Source organism: Heterodontus francisci, chromosome 48 (genome assembly GCF_036365525.1).
Source record: "Heterodontus francisci isolate sHetFra1 chromosome 48, sHetFra1.hap1, whole genome shotgun sequence".
NCBI lineage: Eukaryota > Metazoa > Chordata > Chondrichthyes > Heterodontiformes > Heterodontidae > Heterodontus > Heterodontus francisci.
Window position 1 is genome coordinate 15,723,261 of NC_090418.1, and position 16,101 is coordinate 15,739,361.

The following is a 16,101-nucleotide window of genomic DNA, read 5'->3' on the forward strand; positions in this document are numbered from 1 at the left end:
TGGGTGGAGCCAGAGGACATTGGTAGGGTGTTGAACGAATACTTCACATCTGTCTTCACCCAAGAGAATGAGGATGTAGATATGGAACTTAAAGAGAGAGACTGTGAGGTTCTTGAGCAAATTGTCATCGGGAGTGACAATGTATTGGAGGTTTTGGAAGGCTTAAAAGTGGACAAATCTCCAGGTCCGGATGATTTGTGTGCCCAGGATGCTGTGGGAGGCGAGGGTGGAGATTGCAGGGGCTCTGACCCTAATTTTTAATCCCTTTCTGGCCATGGGGGAGGTGCCAGAGGACTGGAGAACAGCTAATGCAGTCCCACTATTTAAGAAAGGTTGTAGAGATAAGCCAGGGAACTACAGACCAGTGAGTCTCACGTCAGTAGTAGGAAACTATTGGAGAAAGTTCTGAAGGAGAGAATCTATCACCACTTGGAGAGGCAAAATTTGATTAGAAATAGTCAGCATGTCTTTGTCAGAGGGAGGTCATGCCGAACAAATTTGATTGAATTTTTTGAGCATGTGACCAGGTGTGTAGATGAGGGTAGTGCAGTTTTAAAAAATTTATTTAGAGATACAGCACTGAAACAGGCCCTTTGACCCACCGAGTCTGTGCCGACCAACAACCACCCATTTATACTAATCCTACAGTAATCCCATATTCCCTACCATCTACCTCCACCAGGAGCAATTTATAATGGCCAATTTACCTATCACCTACAAGTCTTCCACTTTGGGAGGAAACCAGAGCACCTGGTGAAAACCCACATGCTCACAGGAAGAACTTGCAAACTCCACACAGGCAGTACCCAGAATTGAACCCGGGTCGCTGGAGCTGTGAGGTTGCAGTGCTAACCACTGCACCACTGTGCTATGTAGTTTACATTGGTTTCAGCAAAGCCTTTGACAAGGTCCCACGTGGGAGAGTTATCAAGAAAGCAAATGCACATGGGATACAAGGTAACTTGATAAGGTGGATTCAAAATTGGCTTAGCTGTAGGAGACAAAGAGTGATGACAGACAGCTGTTTTAGTGACTGGAAGCCAAGGTCCAGTGGCGTACCAGAGGGATCTGTGCTGGGTCCCCTATTGTTCGTCATTTATATAAACGACATAGATGACTATGTGGGGGGCAGGATCAGTAAGTTCGTGGATGACACAAAGATTGGCCGAGTGGTTAACAGTGAGATGGAGTGTCTTAGGTTACAGGAAGATATAGACGGGATGGCCAAATGGGCAGAAAGTGGCAGATGGAATTTAATGCTGAAAAGTGTGAGGTGATACATTTTGGAAGGAGTAATGTGACACGGAAGTATTCAATGAATGGCCTGACACTGGAAGTTCCGAGGAACAAAGGCACCTTGGCGTGTTTGTCCATAGATCTCTGAAGGCAGAAGGGCAGGTTAATAGGGTGGTGACAAAGGCATATGGGACCTTACGAGGGGTCACAAGTTTAAGGTGAGGGGCGGGAGGTTTAAGGGGGATTTGAGGAAGAACCTTTTTACCCAGAGGGTGGTGATGGTCTGGAATGCCCTGCCTGGGAGGGTGGTAGAGGCAGGTTGCCTCACATCCTTTACAAAGTACCTGGATGAGCACTTGGCACGTCATAACATTCAAGACTATGGTCCAAGTGCTGGCAAATGGGATTAGGTAGACAGGTCAGGTGTTTTAATGCATCGGTGCAGACTCGATAGGCTGAAGGGCCTCTTCTGCACTGTATTATTCTGTGATTCTGTGAAAGTATCACTGAAGTGCTTTCGTGTAGGGACATGTAGCAGTTAATATGCACATAGTAAGATGCCACAAACTACAATGAAATAAACTGATTTTAGGTGTTGGTTGAATGATGTATATTGGTCAGGACACCAAGGAAATGTCAAATCAGTGATGATGCAGAGGAACACTGTCACCTCAGCATGAAATTGTACAGTGCGGTCATGGGTGGTCTGTGATTCAGATTTCCACTGTCCCAGAGTAATTGCTTGCTTGGATTATCATTTAGAGGCTCGGAAGGTTTCTCCTCAATTATTAATTGCAATTTCAAAAGTGACTTACTGAGGTTTGGGGTTGGTGGTTACACTGGGCTATGCCACCAGAGGTTAATTGTGGCTCTGGAGTTTCCCGAGCAATTTGAGTTAGTGTCATAGGAGGTGTTAATCTCCCAAGGAGAGGTGTGTGTTAGAGAGTTCAATGCCTGAATAGGTATTAAAGCGTGTCCTGTAAAGGGGTGAATGTCCAAGTGACCCAGTATGCTTTCATATTCCAGGTAGGGTTAATGTACTTGGAGGGGGAAGGAATTAATATATTGAGAGTTGTTAATTTCCCAGGATCGTTTACTGTCCCAGGAAAGGTCACAATGGAGACAGACTGGGTAAGCACAGCAGATTCCTTTCAGGAAAAGGCTTTGAGTGAACCAGATGAGTTTTTACAACAATCCGCTAGTTACATGGTCACCCTTAATGAGACTAGCTTTTTATTCAACATTAAGACAAAGACAAATGTGGGCCCACTGCAGACAGACAGATAATTTACAATGGGGGAAAAGGAAATGGCAGAGAAACCTTGCGTCTGTCTTCACAGAGGAAGATGCAAAAAAACAAATTTCCCAGGAATAGTAGCAAACAAAGGGACTAGTGAGAATGAGGAACTAAAAGAAATTAGTATCAGTAAAAAAGTAGTACTGGAGAAATTAATGGGACTGAAAGTTGATAAATCCCCTAGCACTGAGGATGTACATCCTAGAGTGTTGAAAGAGATAGCTGTAGAGATAGTGGATGCATTGGTGATCATCTTCCAAAATTCTATAGACTCTGGAATGGTTCCTGAAAATTGGAAGTTGGCAAATGTCACCCCACTATTTAAGACAAGAGACAGAGAGAAAATGGAGAACTCCAGACCTGTTAGCTTGACATCAGCAGTCGAGAAAATGCTAGAATCTATTTGAAAGGATGTGATGATTGGACACATCGAGAATAATGGTCGGATTGGGCAGAGACAACATGGATTTAAGAAAGGGAAATCATGTTTGGAAAACTTTTTGAATTGTTTGAGGATGTAACTGGCAGAGTAGGGAAGGGGGAGCCAGTGGATGCGGTGTATTTAGATTTTCAGAAGACTTTCGACAAGATCCCATACAGGAGGTTAGTAAGTAAAATTAGTGTATATGGAACTGGGGGTAATCTGCTGGCATGGATTGATACTTGGTTACAGAAAACAGGAGGAATAAATGGTTCATTCTTAGGTTGGTAGGCTGTGACTATCACAAGGATCACAAGAGCACAAGAAATAAGAGCAGAATTGGATCATATGGCCCATCGAGCCTGCTCTGCCATTCAACATGATCATGGCTGATCCTTGGCTTCAATTCCACTTTCCTGCCTGCTCCCCATATCCCTTGATTCCCTGCAAGACCAAAAGTCTATCTATCCCAGCCTTAAATGTATTCAATGATGGGGCATCCACAACCCCCTGGGGTAGAGAATTCCAAAGATTCACAACCCTTTGAGTGTAGTAATTTCTCCTCATCTCAGTCCTGAATCATTGGCCCTTTATGCTGAGACTGTACCCCTGCATTCCAGATTCCCTAACCAGCAGAAACAATCTCTCAGCTTCTACCCAATCAGGTCCTTTCAGGATCTTATATGTCTCCATTAGATCACTTCTCATTCTTCTAAACTCCAGAGAATATAGGCCCAATTTACTCAGCCTCTCATCATAGGACAAACCCCTCATCCCAGGGACTAGTTTAGTAAACCTTCACTGTACCGCCTTCAATGCAAGTATATCATTTCTTAAATGTGGAGACCAAAACTGCACAAAGTGGGCTGAAGTTTACTGGATCCCTGCAGTCAGGGGGTTTGGTGGTAGGGCCTGGAAAATACCTCCGGAGAGAGGCCCGCCACAGACCTCGAAGCTGGGAAGACCCCGCCCCATATTACCAGCAGTGGGGAGGCCTCGTGGTGTCACCCCTGTCACTTGATGATGGAAACATCATTAAAATATGTTAATTTATTTAAATTACTGAATAAATACTTACCTCATTGTGCTGGGCATCCCGCTGCGATTTTCCGACCGGTTGCAGAACTCCCGCACCTTGGGATCTCCATTTGGAGATCTGAGGTGAAACACTGGCTGGGAGGGGGGAGAAAGTAAGTTTTCAGGGCGGGGTGGGGGGAAGCATGGGGAAAACCATTATGATTGGTGGAGGGGATGATGGGAAGGGGTTGAAGGTAAAAGGTTGTAAACATTGATTTAGATGAGGGAACTAAATGTAATATCTCCAAATTAGCAGATGACACAAAACTGGGTGGGAGGGGGAGTTGTGAGGAGGATGCAGAGAGGCTTCAGGGTGATTTGGACAAGTTGAGTGAGTGGGCTAATGCATGGCAGATGCAGTATCATGTTTATAAATGTGAGGTTATCCATTTCGGTAGCAAAAACAGGAAGGCAGATTATTATCTGCACGGCTATAAACTGAGAGAGGGGAATATGCAGCGAGACCTGGGTGTTCTCATACACCAGTCACTGAAGGTAAGCATGCAGGTGTAACAGGCGGTAAAAAAGGCAAATAGTATGTTGACCTTCATAGTGAGAGGCTTCGAGTCCAGAAGCAAGGATGTGTTGCTGCAATTATACAAGGCCTTGGTGAGGCCACACCTGGAATATTGTGTGCAGTTTTGTTCTCCTTAGCTGAGGAAGGATGTTCTTGCTATAGAGGGAGTGCAGCAAAGGTTTACCAGACTGATTCCTGGGAAGGCGGGACTGACGTATGAGGAGAGATGGAGTCGGTTAGGATTATATTGGCTGGAGTTCAGAAGAGTGAGGGGGGATCTCATAGAAACCTATAAAATTCTAACAGTACTTGACAGGGTAGATGCAGGAAGGATGTTCCCGATGGTGGGGGAGTCCAGAACCAGGGGTCATAGTCTAAGGCTACGGGGTAAACCGTTCAGGACTGAGATGAGGAGAAATTTCTTCACCCAGAGAATGGTGAGCCTCTGGAATTCGCTACCACAGAAAGCAGTTGAGGCCAACTCCTTTTCAAAAAGGAGTTAGATATAGCTCTTGGGTCTAAAGGGATCAAAGGGTATGGGGCGAAAGCCGGAACAGGTTACTGAGTTGGATGATCATCCATGATCATAATGAATGGCGGAGCAGGCTCGAAGGGCCAAATGGTCTACTCCTGCTCCTATTTTCCATGTTTCTATGTTTGGGGAATAACGTCGGGATCGCGAGGCAAGTTTCTTTGGGGGGAGAGGGCAATTAATAAATTGCTTGGTCATTGGGAGTGGAGAGGGGATTGAAACTTTTGTTACATTATTCAATTTAGTTTTATTTAAAAATTGAAATGACTTGGAAGGGGTTCAAGCCATTTAAAACGGCCACAGCACCTGTGCGGTGGCGCTGGATGACATTGCGGGGGAGGGAGTGCCCCCCCACCCAACGTCATGAGGGGCGGGCGGTCCGCCCCAGCCATGTAAATGAGCTGCCGCTAAATATCACGGCGGCTCCGTGGAATAATTCTGGCATGTGCACTTTGCCATTTTTGAAGCTCAGTTGGAAAAATTCAGCCCAGTATTCCTGGTGTGGTCTCACCAAAGCCCTGTATAATTTGAGTAAGACTTCCTTATTCCTGTACTCCAAACCCCTTGCAATAAATGCCAACATGTCTTTTACCTTCCTGATAGCTGCTGCACCTGCATGTTAATTTTTTGCGTCCCTTATACCAGTACCTCCAAGTCTCTCTGAACATCAACACTTAACAGTTTTACACCTTTACAAAAAGTTCTGCTTTTCTACTTTTATGGCCAAGGTAAACAACTTCATACTTCCTGACATTCTATTCCATTTGCCATCTTGTTGCCCACACACTTAACCTGTCTATATCTCTCTGCAGCCTCTCTATGTCCTCCCCACAGATTACCTTTCCACCAAACCTTGTATCATCAGCAAACTTTGATACATTACTCTTTGGCTCTTCATCCAAGTCATTAATATTGCGTGTAAATAGCTGAGACCCCAGCACTGATCCTTGCAGCGCCCACCCCCCCCCCCCCCCCCATTTACTGCCTGCCAACTTGAAAATGCCCCATTTATGCCACTCTGCATCCTATCTGTCAACCAATCATCTATCCATGCTAATAGATTATACCCATCACCATCAGCCCTTATCTTGCTTATTAATCTTTTATGTGGCACCTTATCAAATGCCTTTTGGAAATCTAGTTATACTACATCTACTGGTTCCCATTTATCTACTCTACAAGTTACATCTCAAAAAATTCTAATAAATTTGTCAAACAGGATCTCCCTTTAGTAAACCCATGCTGACTTGCTCTAATCATACTATGTTTTTCCAACTGCATTGTTAAGACTTCTTTAATAATAGTTTCCAGCAACTTCCCAATGACTGATGTTAGGCTAACTGCCCTGTAGTTCCTTGCTTTCTCTCTCCCTCATTTCTTGAAAAGTGGTGTAACAATTGCCAACTTCCAATCTGACGGGACCATTCCTGAATCTAAGGAATTCTGGAAAATCATAGCCAACGCATCTACTATCTCTGCAACTATCTCTTTGAGAACCCTAGGTGTAAGCCATCTGATCTAGGGGACTTGTCAGATTTCTCAAGTTTCTGCAATATGTTTTCTCAGCTGATATCAATTTCCTTAATTTCCTCACTCTTTTTATCCCCTAGATTACTGCCTATTTCTGGTATGGAACTTGTGTCTTCTACAGGCTCTAAATATTTGTTCAATGCCTCTGCCATTTCCTCATTCCCCACAATTATTTCTCCTGTCTCTGCTTCTAAGGGAGCAACATCTACTTTAGCTACTGTCTTCCTTTTATGTACTTATAAAAGCTCTTACATTCTGTTTTTATATTGCTGGCAAGTTTACTCTCATTTTCCATTTTGTCCCTTTTTATCAACTTTTTGGTGACCCTTTGCTTGTTTCTAAAACTCTCCCAAGCCTCAGGCTTGCTACTTTATTTTGCAAAATGTTAAGGCTCTTCTTTTAGTTTAACACTTTCCTTAACTTCCTGAATGAGCCATGGATGGGTCTTTTTTGATGAGTTTTTGTTTTTGAATGGAATGTACTTTTGTTGAACTCTTTGAATTGTTTCTTTAAATGTTTCCCACTGTTCATTTACTGCCATACCTTCCAGTCTAGTTACCCAATTCACCTGAGCCAGTTCTCCCTCATACCTTCATAATTGGCTTTGTTTCAGTTTAAGATTCTGGTTTGCGTTTGAAATGTGTCACTTTCAAACTTAATGTGAAATTTAATGATATCATGATCACTATTTCCCAGTGGAACTTTTACTACGACATTGCTAACTAACCCTGTTTCATGACACAATACAAGCTCTAAGACAGCTTTATCCCTAATCAGTTCTACAATGTATTGCTCCAAGAATCTGTCACAATACAAATTCTACAAATTCATCTTCTAGACCAGTGTTGCCAATTTTATTGTTCCAGTCTATATGCAGATTAAAGTCCCCTACAATTAATGCATTTCCTTTGTTACAAGATCCAATGATTTCCCTTTTACTGTTCTGTCCAATAATATAACTACTGTTAGGGGGCCTGTAAACTACTCCTGTTGTCTGACTCCTGCTATTCATAATTTCCACCCGAACTAATTCTATTTCATGATCTTCTGAGGCCAGTTCCCTTCTTATTAATGTCCTTATATCACCCTTTACTATCAGGGCTACCCCTCCTCCTTTCTCATTTTGCCTTCTCCCTGAAATGTTGTGTACCCTAGAATATTCATTTCCCAACCTTGATCTCCTTGAAACTATGTCTCAGTAATGGCAATTAGATCTAGATCTGTTCCCTGCAATGACCTTATTTGCCAATATACAATTTTTGTAAAACTCTCTGTCCCTTCCTGTCACTTTTGGGGCTTGGGCCCCAGCTATTCACAATCTATATCAATGATTTGGATGTGGGACCCAAATGTAATATTTGCAAGTTTGCTGATGGCCCAAAACTAGGTGGGAATGTAAGTTGTGAGGAGGATGCAAAGAGGCTTCAAGGGGATTTAGACAGGCTAAGCGAGTGGGCAAGAGCATGGCAGATGAAATATATTGTGGAAAAATGTGAAGTTATCCAACACTGGTCTAGAAGATGAATTTGTAGAATTTGTTTTGGTCGGAAAAGGAGAAATGCAGAGTATTTCCTAAATGGTGACAGATTGGGAAGTGTTGATGTCCAAAGGAACATGGGTGTCCAAGTTCATAAGTCACTGAAAGCCAATGTACAGCTGCACTGGGGAGATAATGGCATAGTGATAATATCACTGGGCCAATAATCCACAGGACCAGGCCAATGCCCTGGGAATGTGCATTCAAATCCCACCAATGCAGCTGGTGGAATTGAATTCAATTATTTCATAAAAATCTGGAATTGAAAGCTTGTGTCAGTAATGGTGCCATGAAACTATCATCAATTATCATAAAAAGCAATCTGGTTCACTAATGCCCTTGAGGGAAGGAAATCTGCCATCTTCATGTGACTCCAGACCCACAGCAATGTGGTTAACTGCCCTCTGAAATGGCTGAGCAAGCCACTCAGTTCAAGGGTAATTAGGGATGGGCAGCAAATGCTGGTCTGCCAGCGACACAGATATCCCATGAAGGAATAAAAAGAAAACAAGCAATTGGGAAGGCAAATGGTACGTTAGCCTTTATTTTAAGAGGATTGGAGTACAGGAATAAAGAAGTCTTGCTGCAAATGTGTACAGCCATGGTGAGACAGCACCTGGACTGTTGTATACAGTTGTTGTCTCCTTCCCTAAGGAAGGATAATCTTGTCATAGAGGGAGTGCAACAGAGGTTCACCAGAATCGATCCCTGATGGCAGGATTGTCTTCTGAGGAGAGATTGAGGAGACAGGGCCTGTATTCTTTAGAGTTTTGAAGAGTGAGAGGTGATCTCATGGAAACTTACAAAATTCCTCCAGGGCATGACAGGATGGATGTAGATAGGATGTTTCACCTGGCTGGGGGTCTGGAACCAGGGGAACATCAGAGTCTCAGAATAAAGGGCAGGCCATTTAAGACTGAGATGGAGAGGAATTTCTTCACACAGAGGGTGGTGAATCTGTGGAAATCTCTACCCCAGAGGGCTTTGGAAGCTCAATCATTGAGCATGTTCAAGACAGAAATCGATAGATTGCTGCATACTAATGACATCAAGGGATATGAGGATAGCGCGTGAAAGTGGTGTTGAGGTAGGTGATCTAATTGAATGGTGGAATGGACTCGATGGGCTGAATGGCCTACTCCTGCTTCTATGTTCCTATGTATTCACAATTCAAGAACAGCAGAAATAACCAACAATGGATATTAACCAATTCATTACATTTTACATTAACCAATTAAACGTACTGTACATTAACCCTTTCAACACACACTTTAAAAACACAACCGGAATAAATTAGCAAACAGAATATCAAACATTGCTGGTCCATTGATGCCAACACTAAGATTTGAGTTTTGGCACAAATAACAACATAGATGTCTCCAGGGATTCTTTACACTGAAGAGAATTTAACAGGATTTAATTAGTATAGCTTAACATTAGTTTAATCCATACACGGCAATGGATTTACAAAATGGTTAACCCTTATCAAGATAAAACTGTGAAGAATTCAGGTCTGCTGTTTGTGTCCACTCCGTTTCAGTTAAAGCAGTCATTCCCACAAGCCATCAGGTCACCTGTCATTTCCATTTTCTATCAGTAATCTCGAATGTACTGGAAGAGGAGTCGGCTGTCTGCTGAACAAGGAGCCGGCAGTTGCGCTGTATTGGGAACTGGGAAGTTTGCAGTACCGTGCAGGATCTGGGAAATGCTGTAGCAAGTCCAAGGAGCAAACTGTTCCAGTACCCGGGAGTCTGATGTACCGGGACCCAGGTGTGTAATTTACCTTGACCCGGCAGTGTGCTGTACTGGAACCTGAGAGTTTATCAATGGCATTGCCTTCTGATCTGGGTTAGACGTCAATATCCTGTTACAATCTATCCAACGGTGAACTGGGAAAAGTGACTTTCTGTTCACTTCTCAATCTGCTGCAATGTTAACAACAGGTAAAACATACAAGGACACTGAGTTTTCAGTGGTCAATTCCATACTTGCCCGGGAACTTACACAATTAAAGAAAATGTATCAGATTAAAGCACTGGAGGTGATGATGCAGAACAACATCTGCTTTGCAGACTTGCTTTGGCCTTGATTTTTTTTTTCTGTTGTTTGTCCTGATTTACAAAAAAAATCTTCATTTAAATACTGTCAGAGTTCGGAGAAGTTTGTCAACAGGGAGATTCAAAACGCCCAACAAACAACAGGGCATTGCGAACAAATGATCTTTTGTTGGGCAATGATCACGTCAAGGTCTCATTCCCCCAAACACCCCTGCACTGTGAGCTCTGCACTAGACTGTGTAAAGTAGTTCACTGCTGCTGGGCAAGCATCTACTTAAATCAGATAACGCGTGTCTAAGTTCCTTCCTTGCCAAAAGATATGACATTAACTTACATTTTTTGTACTCATTCATGGGATGTGGGCGTCACTGGCCAGGCCAGCATTTATTGCCTATCCTTAATTACCCTTGAGAAGGTGGTGGTGAGCTGCCTTCTTGAACCGCTGCAGTCCATGTGGGTTAGGTACATCCACAGTGCCGTTAGGAAGGGGGTTCTAGGATTTTGACCCAACGACAGTGAAGGAATGGTGATATAGTTCCAAGTCAGGATGGTGTGTGACTTGGAGGGGAACTTGCAGGTGGTGGTGTTCCCATGCGTCTGCTGCCCTTGTCCTTCTTGGTGCTAGTGGTCACGGGTTTCAGACTGGATCCGATTGCAAAGCGTTTCATAAAATATAAATATTAAAAGAGCATGACAGAGAAGTACATGATAATGTTCGAAAGTGTGAGGTCTTCTTATCTAATTCATTTGCCCATTATTGTGAGGGGATATCGCACCCCATTCTTCAACTCCTGCCTGAATTTGTTTTGAGTAACTGCATAGATAAAAGTGTTCGTGCAACAACTCAGGAGCTGGAGCATTAAACCGATTTCCCGAACAAATGTGGGCAAAGGAACCGAATATTCCAAGTAATCCAATCGTCTCAAAATAGAACACACCATAAACACCACCCACAGCAGGATGAAATTTCCCGATATAACAAACAGTAAAATCATGGATTTCCTTCTGTTTCCCATCTCTGGGTCACTGGGGGTCTCGCCATTGCTCCGGCACTGGAGTCTCCTGCGCACTCTGCTAGCCACTATAATGTGCCTGACAGTCAACGCATTGAACAATAGTATCAAAAGAAATGGGACAAATGGTGTTAAGATGTAATGGATTAATTCAACGATGGCCCAGGCCAGTGAATGAGATACACCGACTGTTACGCGACAAAACCAGGAACTGTTAGAAAGCCAATATTCACTTGTATACAGAAAATACCAGAAAACGTTCTTCAAGAAGCTCAGCACAATCACTGTCCCAAGAACCACAGTGGCCGCTTTCTCGGTGCAATATTTACCTTTCAGTTTCTGGCAACAAATGGCCACAAATCGATCAAAGGTGAAGGTGACAGTAAACCAGACAGAACAATCTGTAGCAGCATAAAGCAGGACAGCATGAATATTACACAAGGGAATTATCCGCACAATACTAAATTGTTCCCAATAAACAATAGGAATCTGCCTCAGTATCAGATCTATGATAACGACCAGTAGATCTGCTGTTGCCATGGCCACCAGGTAGTGAGTGATACATTTAGAAAGACCGCACTTTCCCCGAGACAGGATCACAATAGTCACCACGTTAACTGTAAGAAAAGAGGAAAATATTGATATGATTCACATCTAGTGATGGCATCTTATTATTTTACCTGTGACAGGGCATCCTGGAGAGAGGGCTGGTATTCAGGGTAATTAATAATGCATCACCACATAAGTGCTTCAATTGGATTAAATGCATCAGGGTAAAAGAAAAACAGTAACTGATGTGAGGCCAATTTTTGAACTGTATTACAGATAATATTTGTGACAATGGACATAACTTTAAACAGTGTAATAATATGACTAGGGATATAATTCTCTCATGGGATGTGGACATTGCTGGCAAGGTCAGCATTTGTTGCACATCCCTAATTGCCCTTGAACTGAGTGCGTTGCTAGGCTACGTCAGAGGGTTATTAAGAATCGTCCACATTGCAGTGGGTCTGGAGTCACATTTTGGTCAGACCAGGTAAGGACAGCAGACTTCCTTCCTCAAAGGTCACTAGTGAGCCAAATGGATTTTATGTCAATGCCTAATAGTTTTCATGGCAGTATTACTGAGGCTGTCTTTCAATTCCAGATTTTTATTTTTTGAATTTAAATTTCACAAGCTGCCATGGTGAGATTTGAACCCAAGCATTAGCCTGGGCCTCTGGATTACTAGTCCAGTGACATTACCACTACATCACCATCTCCCCAAGCATACGCCCTTGGACCAATCTGAATTACAGGCAAACAGTATTAATCTTACTCCTTTACTCTGGTAGTGTAAATTCAATATTTCAAGTTCATAGAGGTTACAAAACAATCAACTGATCTCACTCTCAGTTTACTCCCCTTACAATAATTTTGTGTGCCAATTACAGAAAAAAAGAAGTGTCCCAGACAGGCAGGGAACAAATTGTTCATGCAGATTAGTTATTAGAGATAAAATGATTCGACGAACTGAATAATAATAAACAGTAGCCCAGTCTTATATTTGTAACTTAACATTCAAAACAGGGAGATTAACCAAGAACAAGAAAGGCTGGAAAGTGAGGCAGCTGAAACAGTTAGATCATCAATTCATTTGTCACTTGCCTGTTAGGATTAATTTGTACAACTAATTAAGTAAATATATCCATCAAAAGTCGAAGTAATCATGTGAGGTCATAGAACAAATATCACCTGACACTCAGCCTTATTATTTAAAGCAGTGTGCAGCCCTGTTAGCATGCCTTGTTTTGCAGTCTGAATAAACACTGAGATTTCAATTTAATTATATCAAAGAGAGAAAGAGAGGGGGGTTGCATAGAGTGAGAAAGCAAATGAAAGAAAGGAAGAGAGAGGAAGAAAGGAAGGGAAAAAATTAACTTCCAATGTGAGGACATTCCAAAGCTCTTTACAGCCAAAAACTATCTTCGAAGTGTATCACTGTTGTAATGTAGGGAACATAATTAGCAATGAACTGGAAATGTAGGCTAAGATGCCACACACTGTTAATCTCTGGTTCCTGATATATCAGCTGTAGATTGTTATCTTACCCGGAACACCAACCGCAGCCAAGACAGGGTAGTAAATCTTTTGTATATCATAAAGTGCCCATAAAATCTGGAGCTTGATGAGAAAACCAAGAGACATTATTTTCTTTTCTAAAAGAATCGAAAATGCGAGCAATTATCCAGTAGATACATTGAGAGGTTTCACCTTATTTATAGGAGAGAGAATCCCTCAGGTCACAAAATCTGGTCCCATGTTGACTGAGCTTAATTACAATCACTTAACAAACAGATGACGTCAACAATTTTAACTCCAAGAGTTTGAACAAAAACAGCGGAATTTCCATTCAGATAATGACACAAAGACCAGGTTAAATTCTGCAACTGAGTTTATTTACATTACATGGACAATGTCAAGTCTCACAACCCTAACAATAAATTCACCCATTGCTGTCTGGCCTAAATGACACTAACATTGACTTTCATTTCAGTTTTCCAGCATCCATATCATCCATAGTATTGTGTTATTCTTTAAGGATTTATTAACCACAGCCTGACCATTTATTCTGGGCTCCCTCATTAATAAAATACTTTTACCTTTAAACATGTATTTATTCCAGTTGCTGATGCAACAACATCAAATTATATTTATAAAGCACCTTTAATGTAATAAAATATTGCAAGACAATTCACTGTAGAATTATGAAACAAAATGTGACACAGAGCCACATAAGGATATTTTAGGCCGATGATGGAGTGATTAAAATCAGGGATGCTCAAGAGGCCAGAATTAGAGAAGCGTAGATATCTCAGGGGGTTTGGGGCTGGAGACGATTACAGTGATAAGGAGGCAAAGCCATGTAGGGATTTGTAACCAGAATGTGAATTTTAACATCAAGACGTGGTTTGACTAGGAGCCAATGTAGGTCAGTGAGCACAAGTGTGATAGGTGAGCAGGACTTGGTGTGAGTTAAGACAGCAACAGAGTTTTGGATGACCTCAAGTTTATGGAACAGAGAATGTAGGAGATGCAGAATGGTGGGGAGGTGATGGCGGTGGCAGCGGTGCAGTGATAATGTCACTAAACTAATAATCTAGAACACCAAGCCAATGTTTTGGGGGCATGGGTTCGAATCCCACCAGAGCAAATGGTGGGATTTGAACTCAACTAGATTAGATTAGATTAGAGATACAGCACTGAAACAGGCCCTTCGGCCCACCGAGTCTGTGCCGACCATCAACCACCCATTTATACTAATCCTACACTAATCCCATATTCCTACCAAACATCCCCACCTGTCCTACCACCTACCTATACTAGTGACAATTTATAATGGTCAATTTACCTACCAACCTGCAAGTCTTTTGGCTTGTGGGAGGAAACCGGAGCACCCGGAGAAAACCCACGCAGACACAGGGAGAACTTGCAAACTCCACACAGGCAGTACCCAGAATCGAACCCGGGTCCCTGGAGCTGTGAGGCTGCAGTGCTAACCACTGCGCCACTGTGCCACTGTAATAAATCTGTAATTAAAAAATAGTCTACAGTGGAACATGAAAGCATTGTTGATTGCTGTAAAAACCCCATCAAATTCACTAATGCCCTTTAGGGATCAAAAATCTGCTGTCTGTACTTGGCCTGCCCTACATGTAACTCTAGCTGACACTTACATGCTCTCTGAAATGGCCCAGCAAGCCATTCAGTTGTATCAAACCAGACAGGCAATCCGGCATTGATCTACATACTGGAAATGGCAACGGCAAACCCGGCCTTGCAATGTTCTCCTTACTAACATCTGGGGGCTTGTGCCAAAAGTGGGACAGCTGCTCCACAGACTAGTTAAGCAACAGCCTGATGTAGTCATATCGTAACTTGCAGAGAATGTCCCAGACAACACCAACACCATCACCATCTCTGGGTATGTACTGAGGAGGTAGCATAGTGTTACACAGTCAGGAAGGAGTTGCCCTGGGAGTCCTCAACATTGATTTCATGGCATCTGATCTGGCAGGAAAGTCTCCTGCTGATTTCCACCTACCGCCCCTCGACTGATGAATTAGTGCTTCTCCATGTTGAACATCAATTGGAAGAAGCACTGAGGGTAGCAAGGGCACAAAGTGTACACTGCATGGGGGACTTCAACGTCCATCACGAAGAATGGTTCAGTAGCACCACTACTGGCCGAGTCCAAAAGGACATAGCTGCTAGATTGGGTCTGTGGCAGGTGTTGAGGGAATCAACAGAAGAGAAAAACGTACTTGACCTCGTCCTCACCACTCTGCCTGTTGCAGATGCAGCTGTCACTGACAGTATTGGTGACCACCGCGCAGTCCTTGTGGTGACAAAGTCCCGTCTTCACATTGAGGGTACCCTCCATCGTGTTGTGTGGCACTACCACCATGCTAAATGGGATAGATTGTGAACAGATCTAACAATTCAGAACTGGGCATGCGTGAGGCGCTGTGGGCCATCAGCAGCAGCAGAACTGTATTCAAACATAATCTGTAACCTCATTACCCGGCATATCCACTACCGTTACCATCAAGCCGGAGGACTAACCCTGGTTCAATAAAATGTGCAGGAGGGCATGCCAGGAGCAGTTTCAAACATAGCTAAAAATGAGAAGTCAGCCTGGTGAAGCTGCAGTCCAGGACTACTTGCATGCCGAATGGCGGAAGAGGCATGCAATAGACAGAGCTAAGCGATCACACATCAACAGATTAGATCTAAGCTCTACAGTCCTGCCACATCCAGTCATGAACGGTGGTGGACAATTAAACAACTGACAGGAGGAGGAGGAGGCTCCACAAATATTCCCATCTTCAATGATGGGGG

The 16,101-nt window shown here is 43.0% G+C and overlaps 1 protein-coding gene across 1 annotated transcript; it reads right to left on the minus strand.

Moving 5' to 3' along the window:
- Positions 1–10,947: 10,947 nt before the first annotated feature.
- On the minus strand, positions 10,948–13,407 carry LOC137357486 (probable G-protein coupled receptor 139). The gene is made up of 2 exons (XM_068023834.1): positions 13,311–13,407; positions 10,948–11,834 (listed from the first exon to the last, which is right to left on the minus strand). Exons 1-2 carry the CDS (start codon positions 13,405–13,407, stop codon positions 10,948–10,950), a joined length of 984 nt encoding a protein of 327 aa, XP_067879935.1.
- Between the last annotated feature and the right edge of the window lie 2,694 nt (positions 13,408–16,101).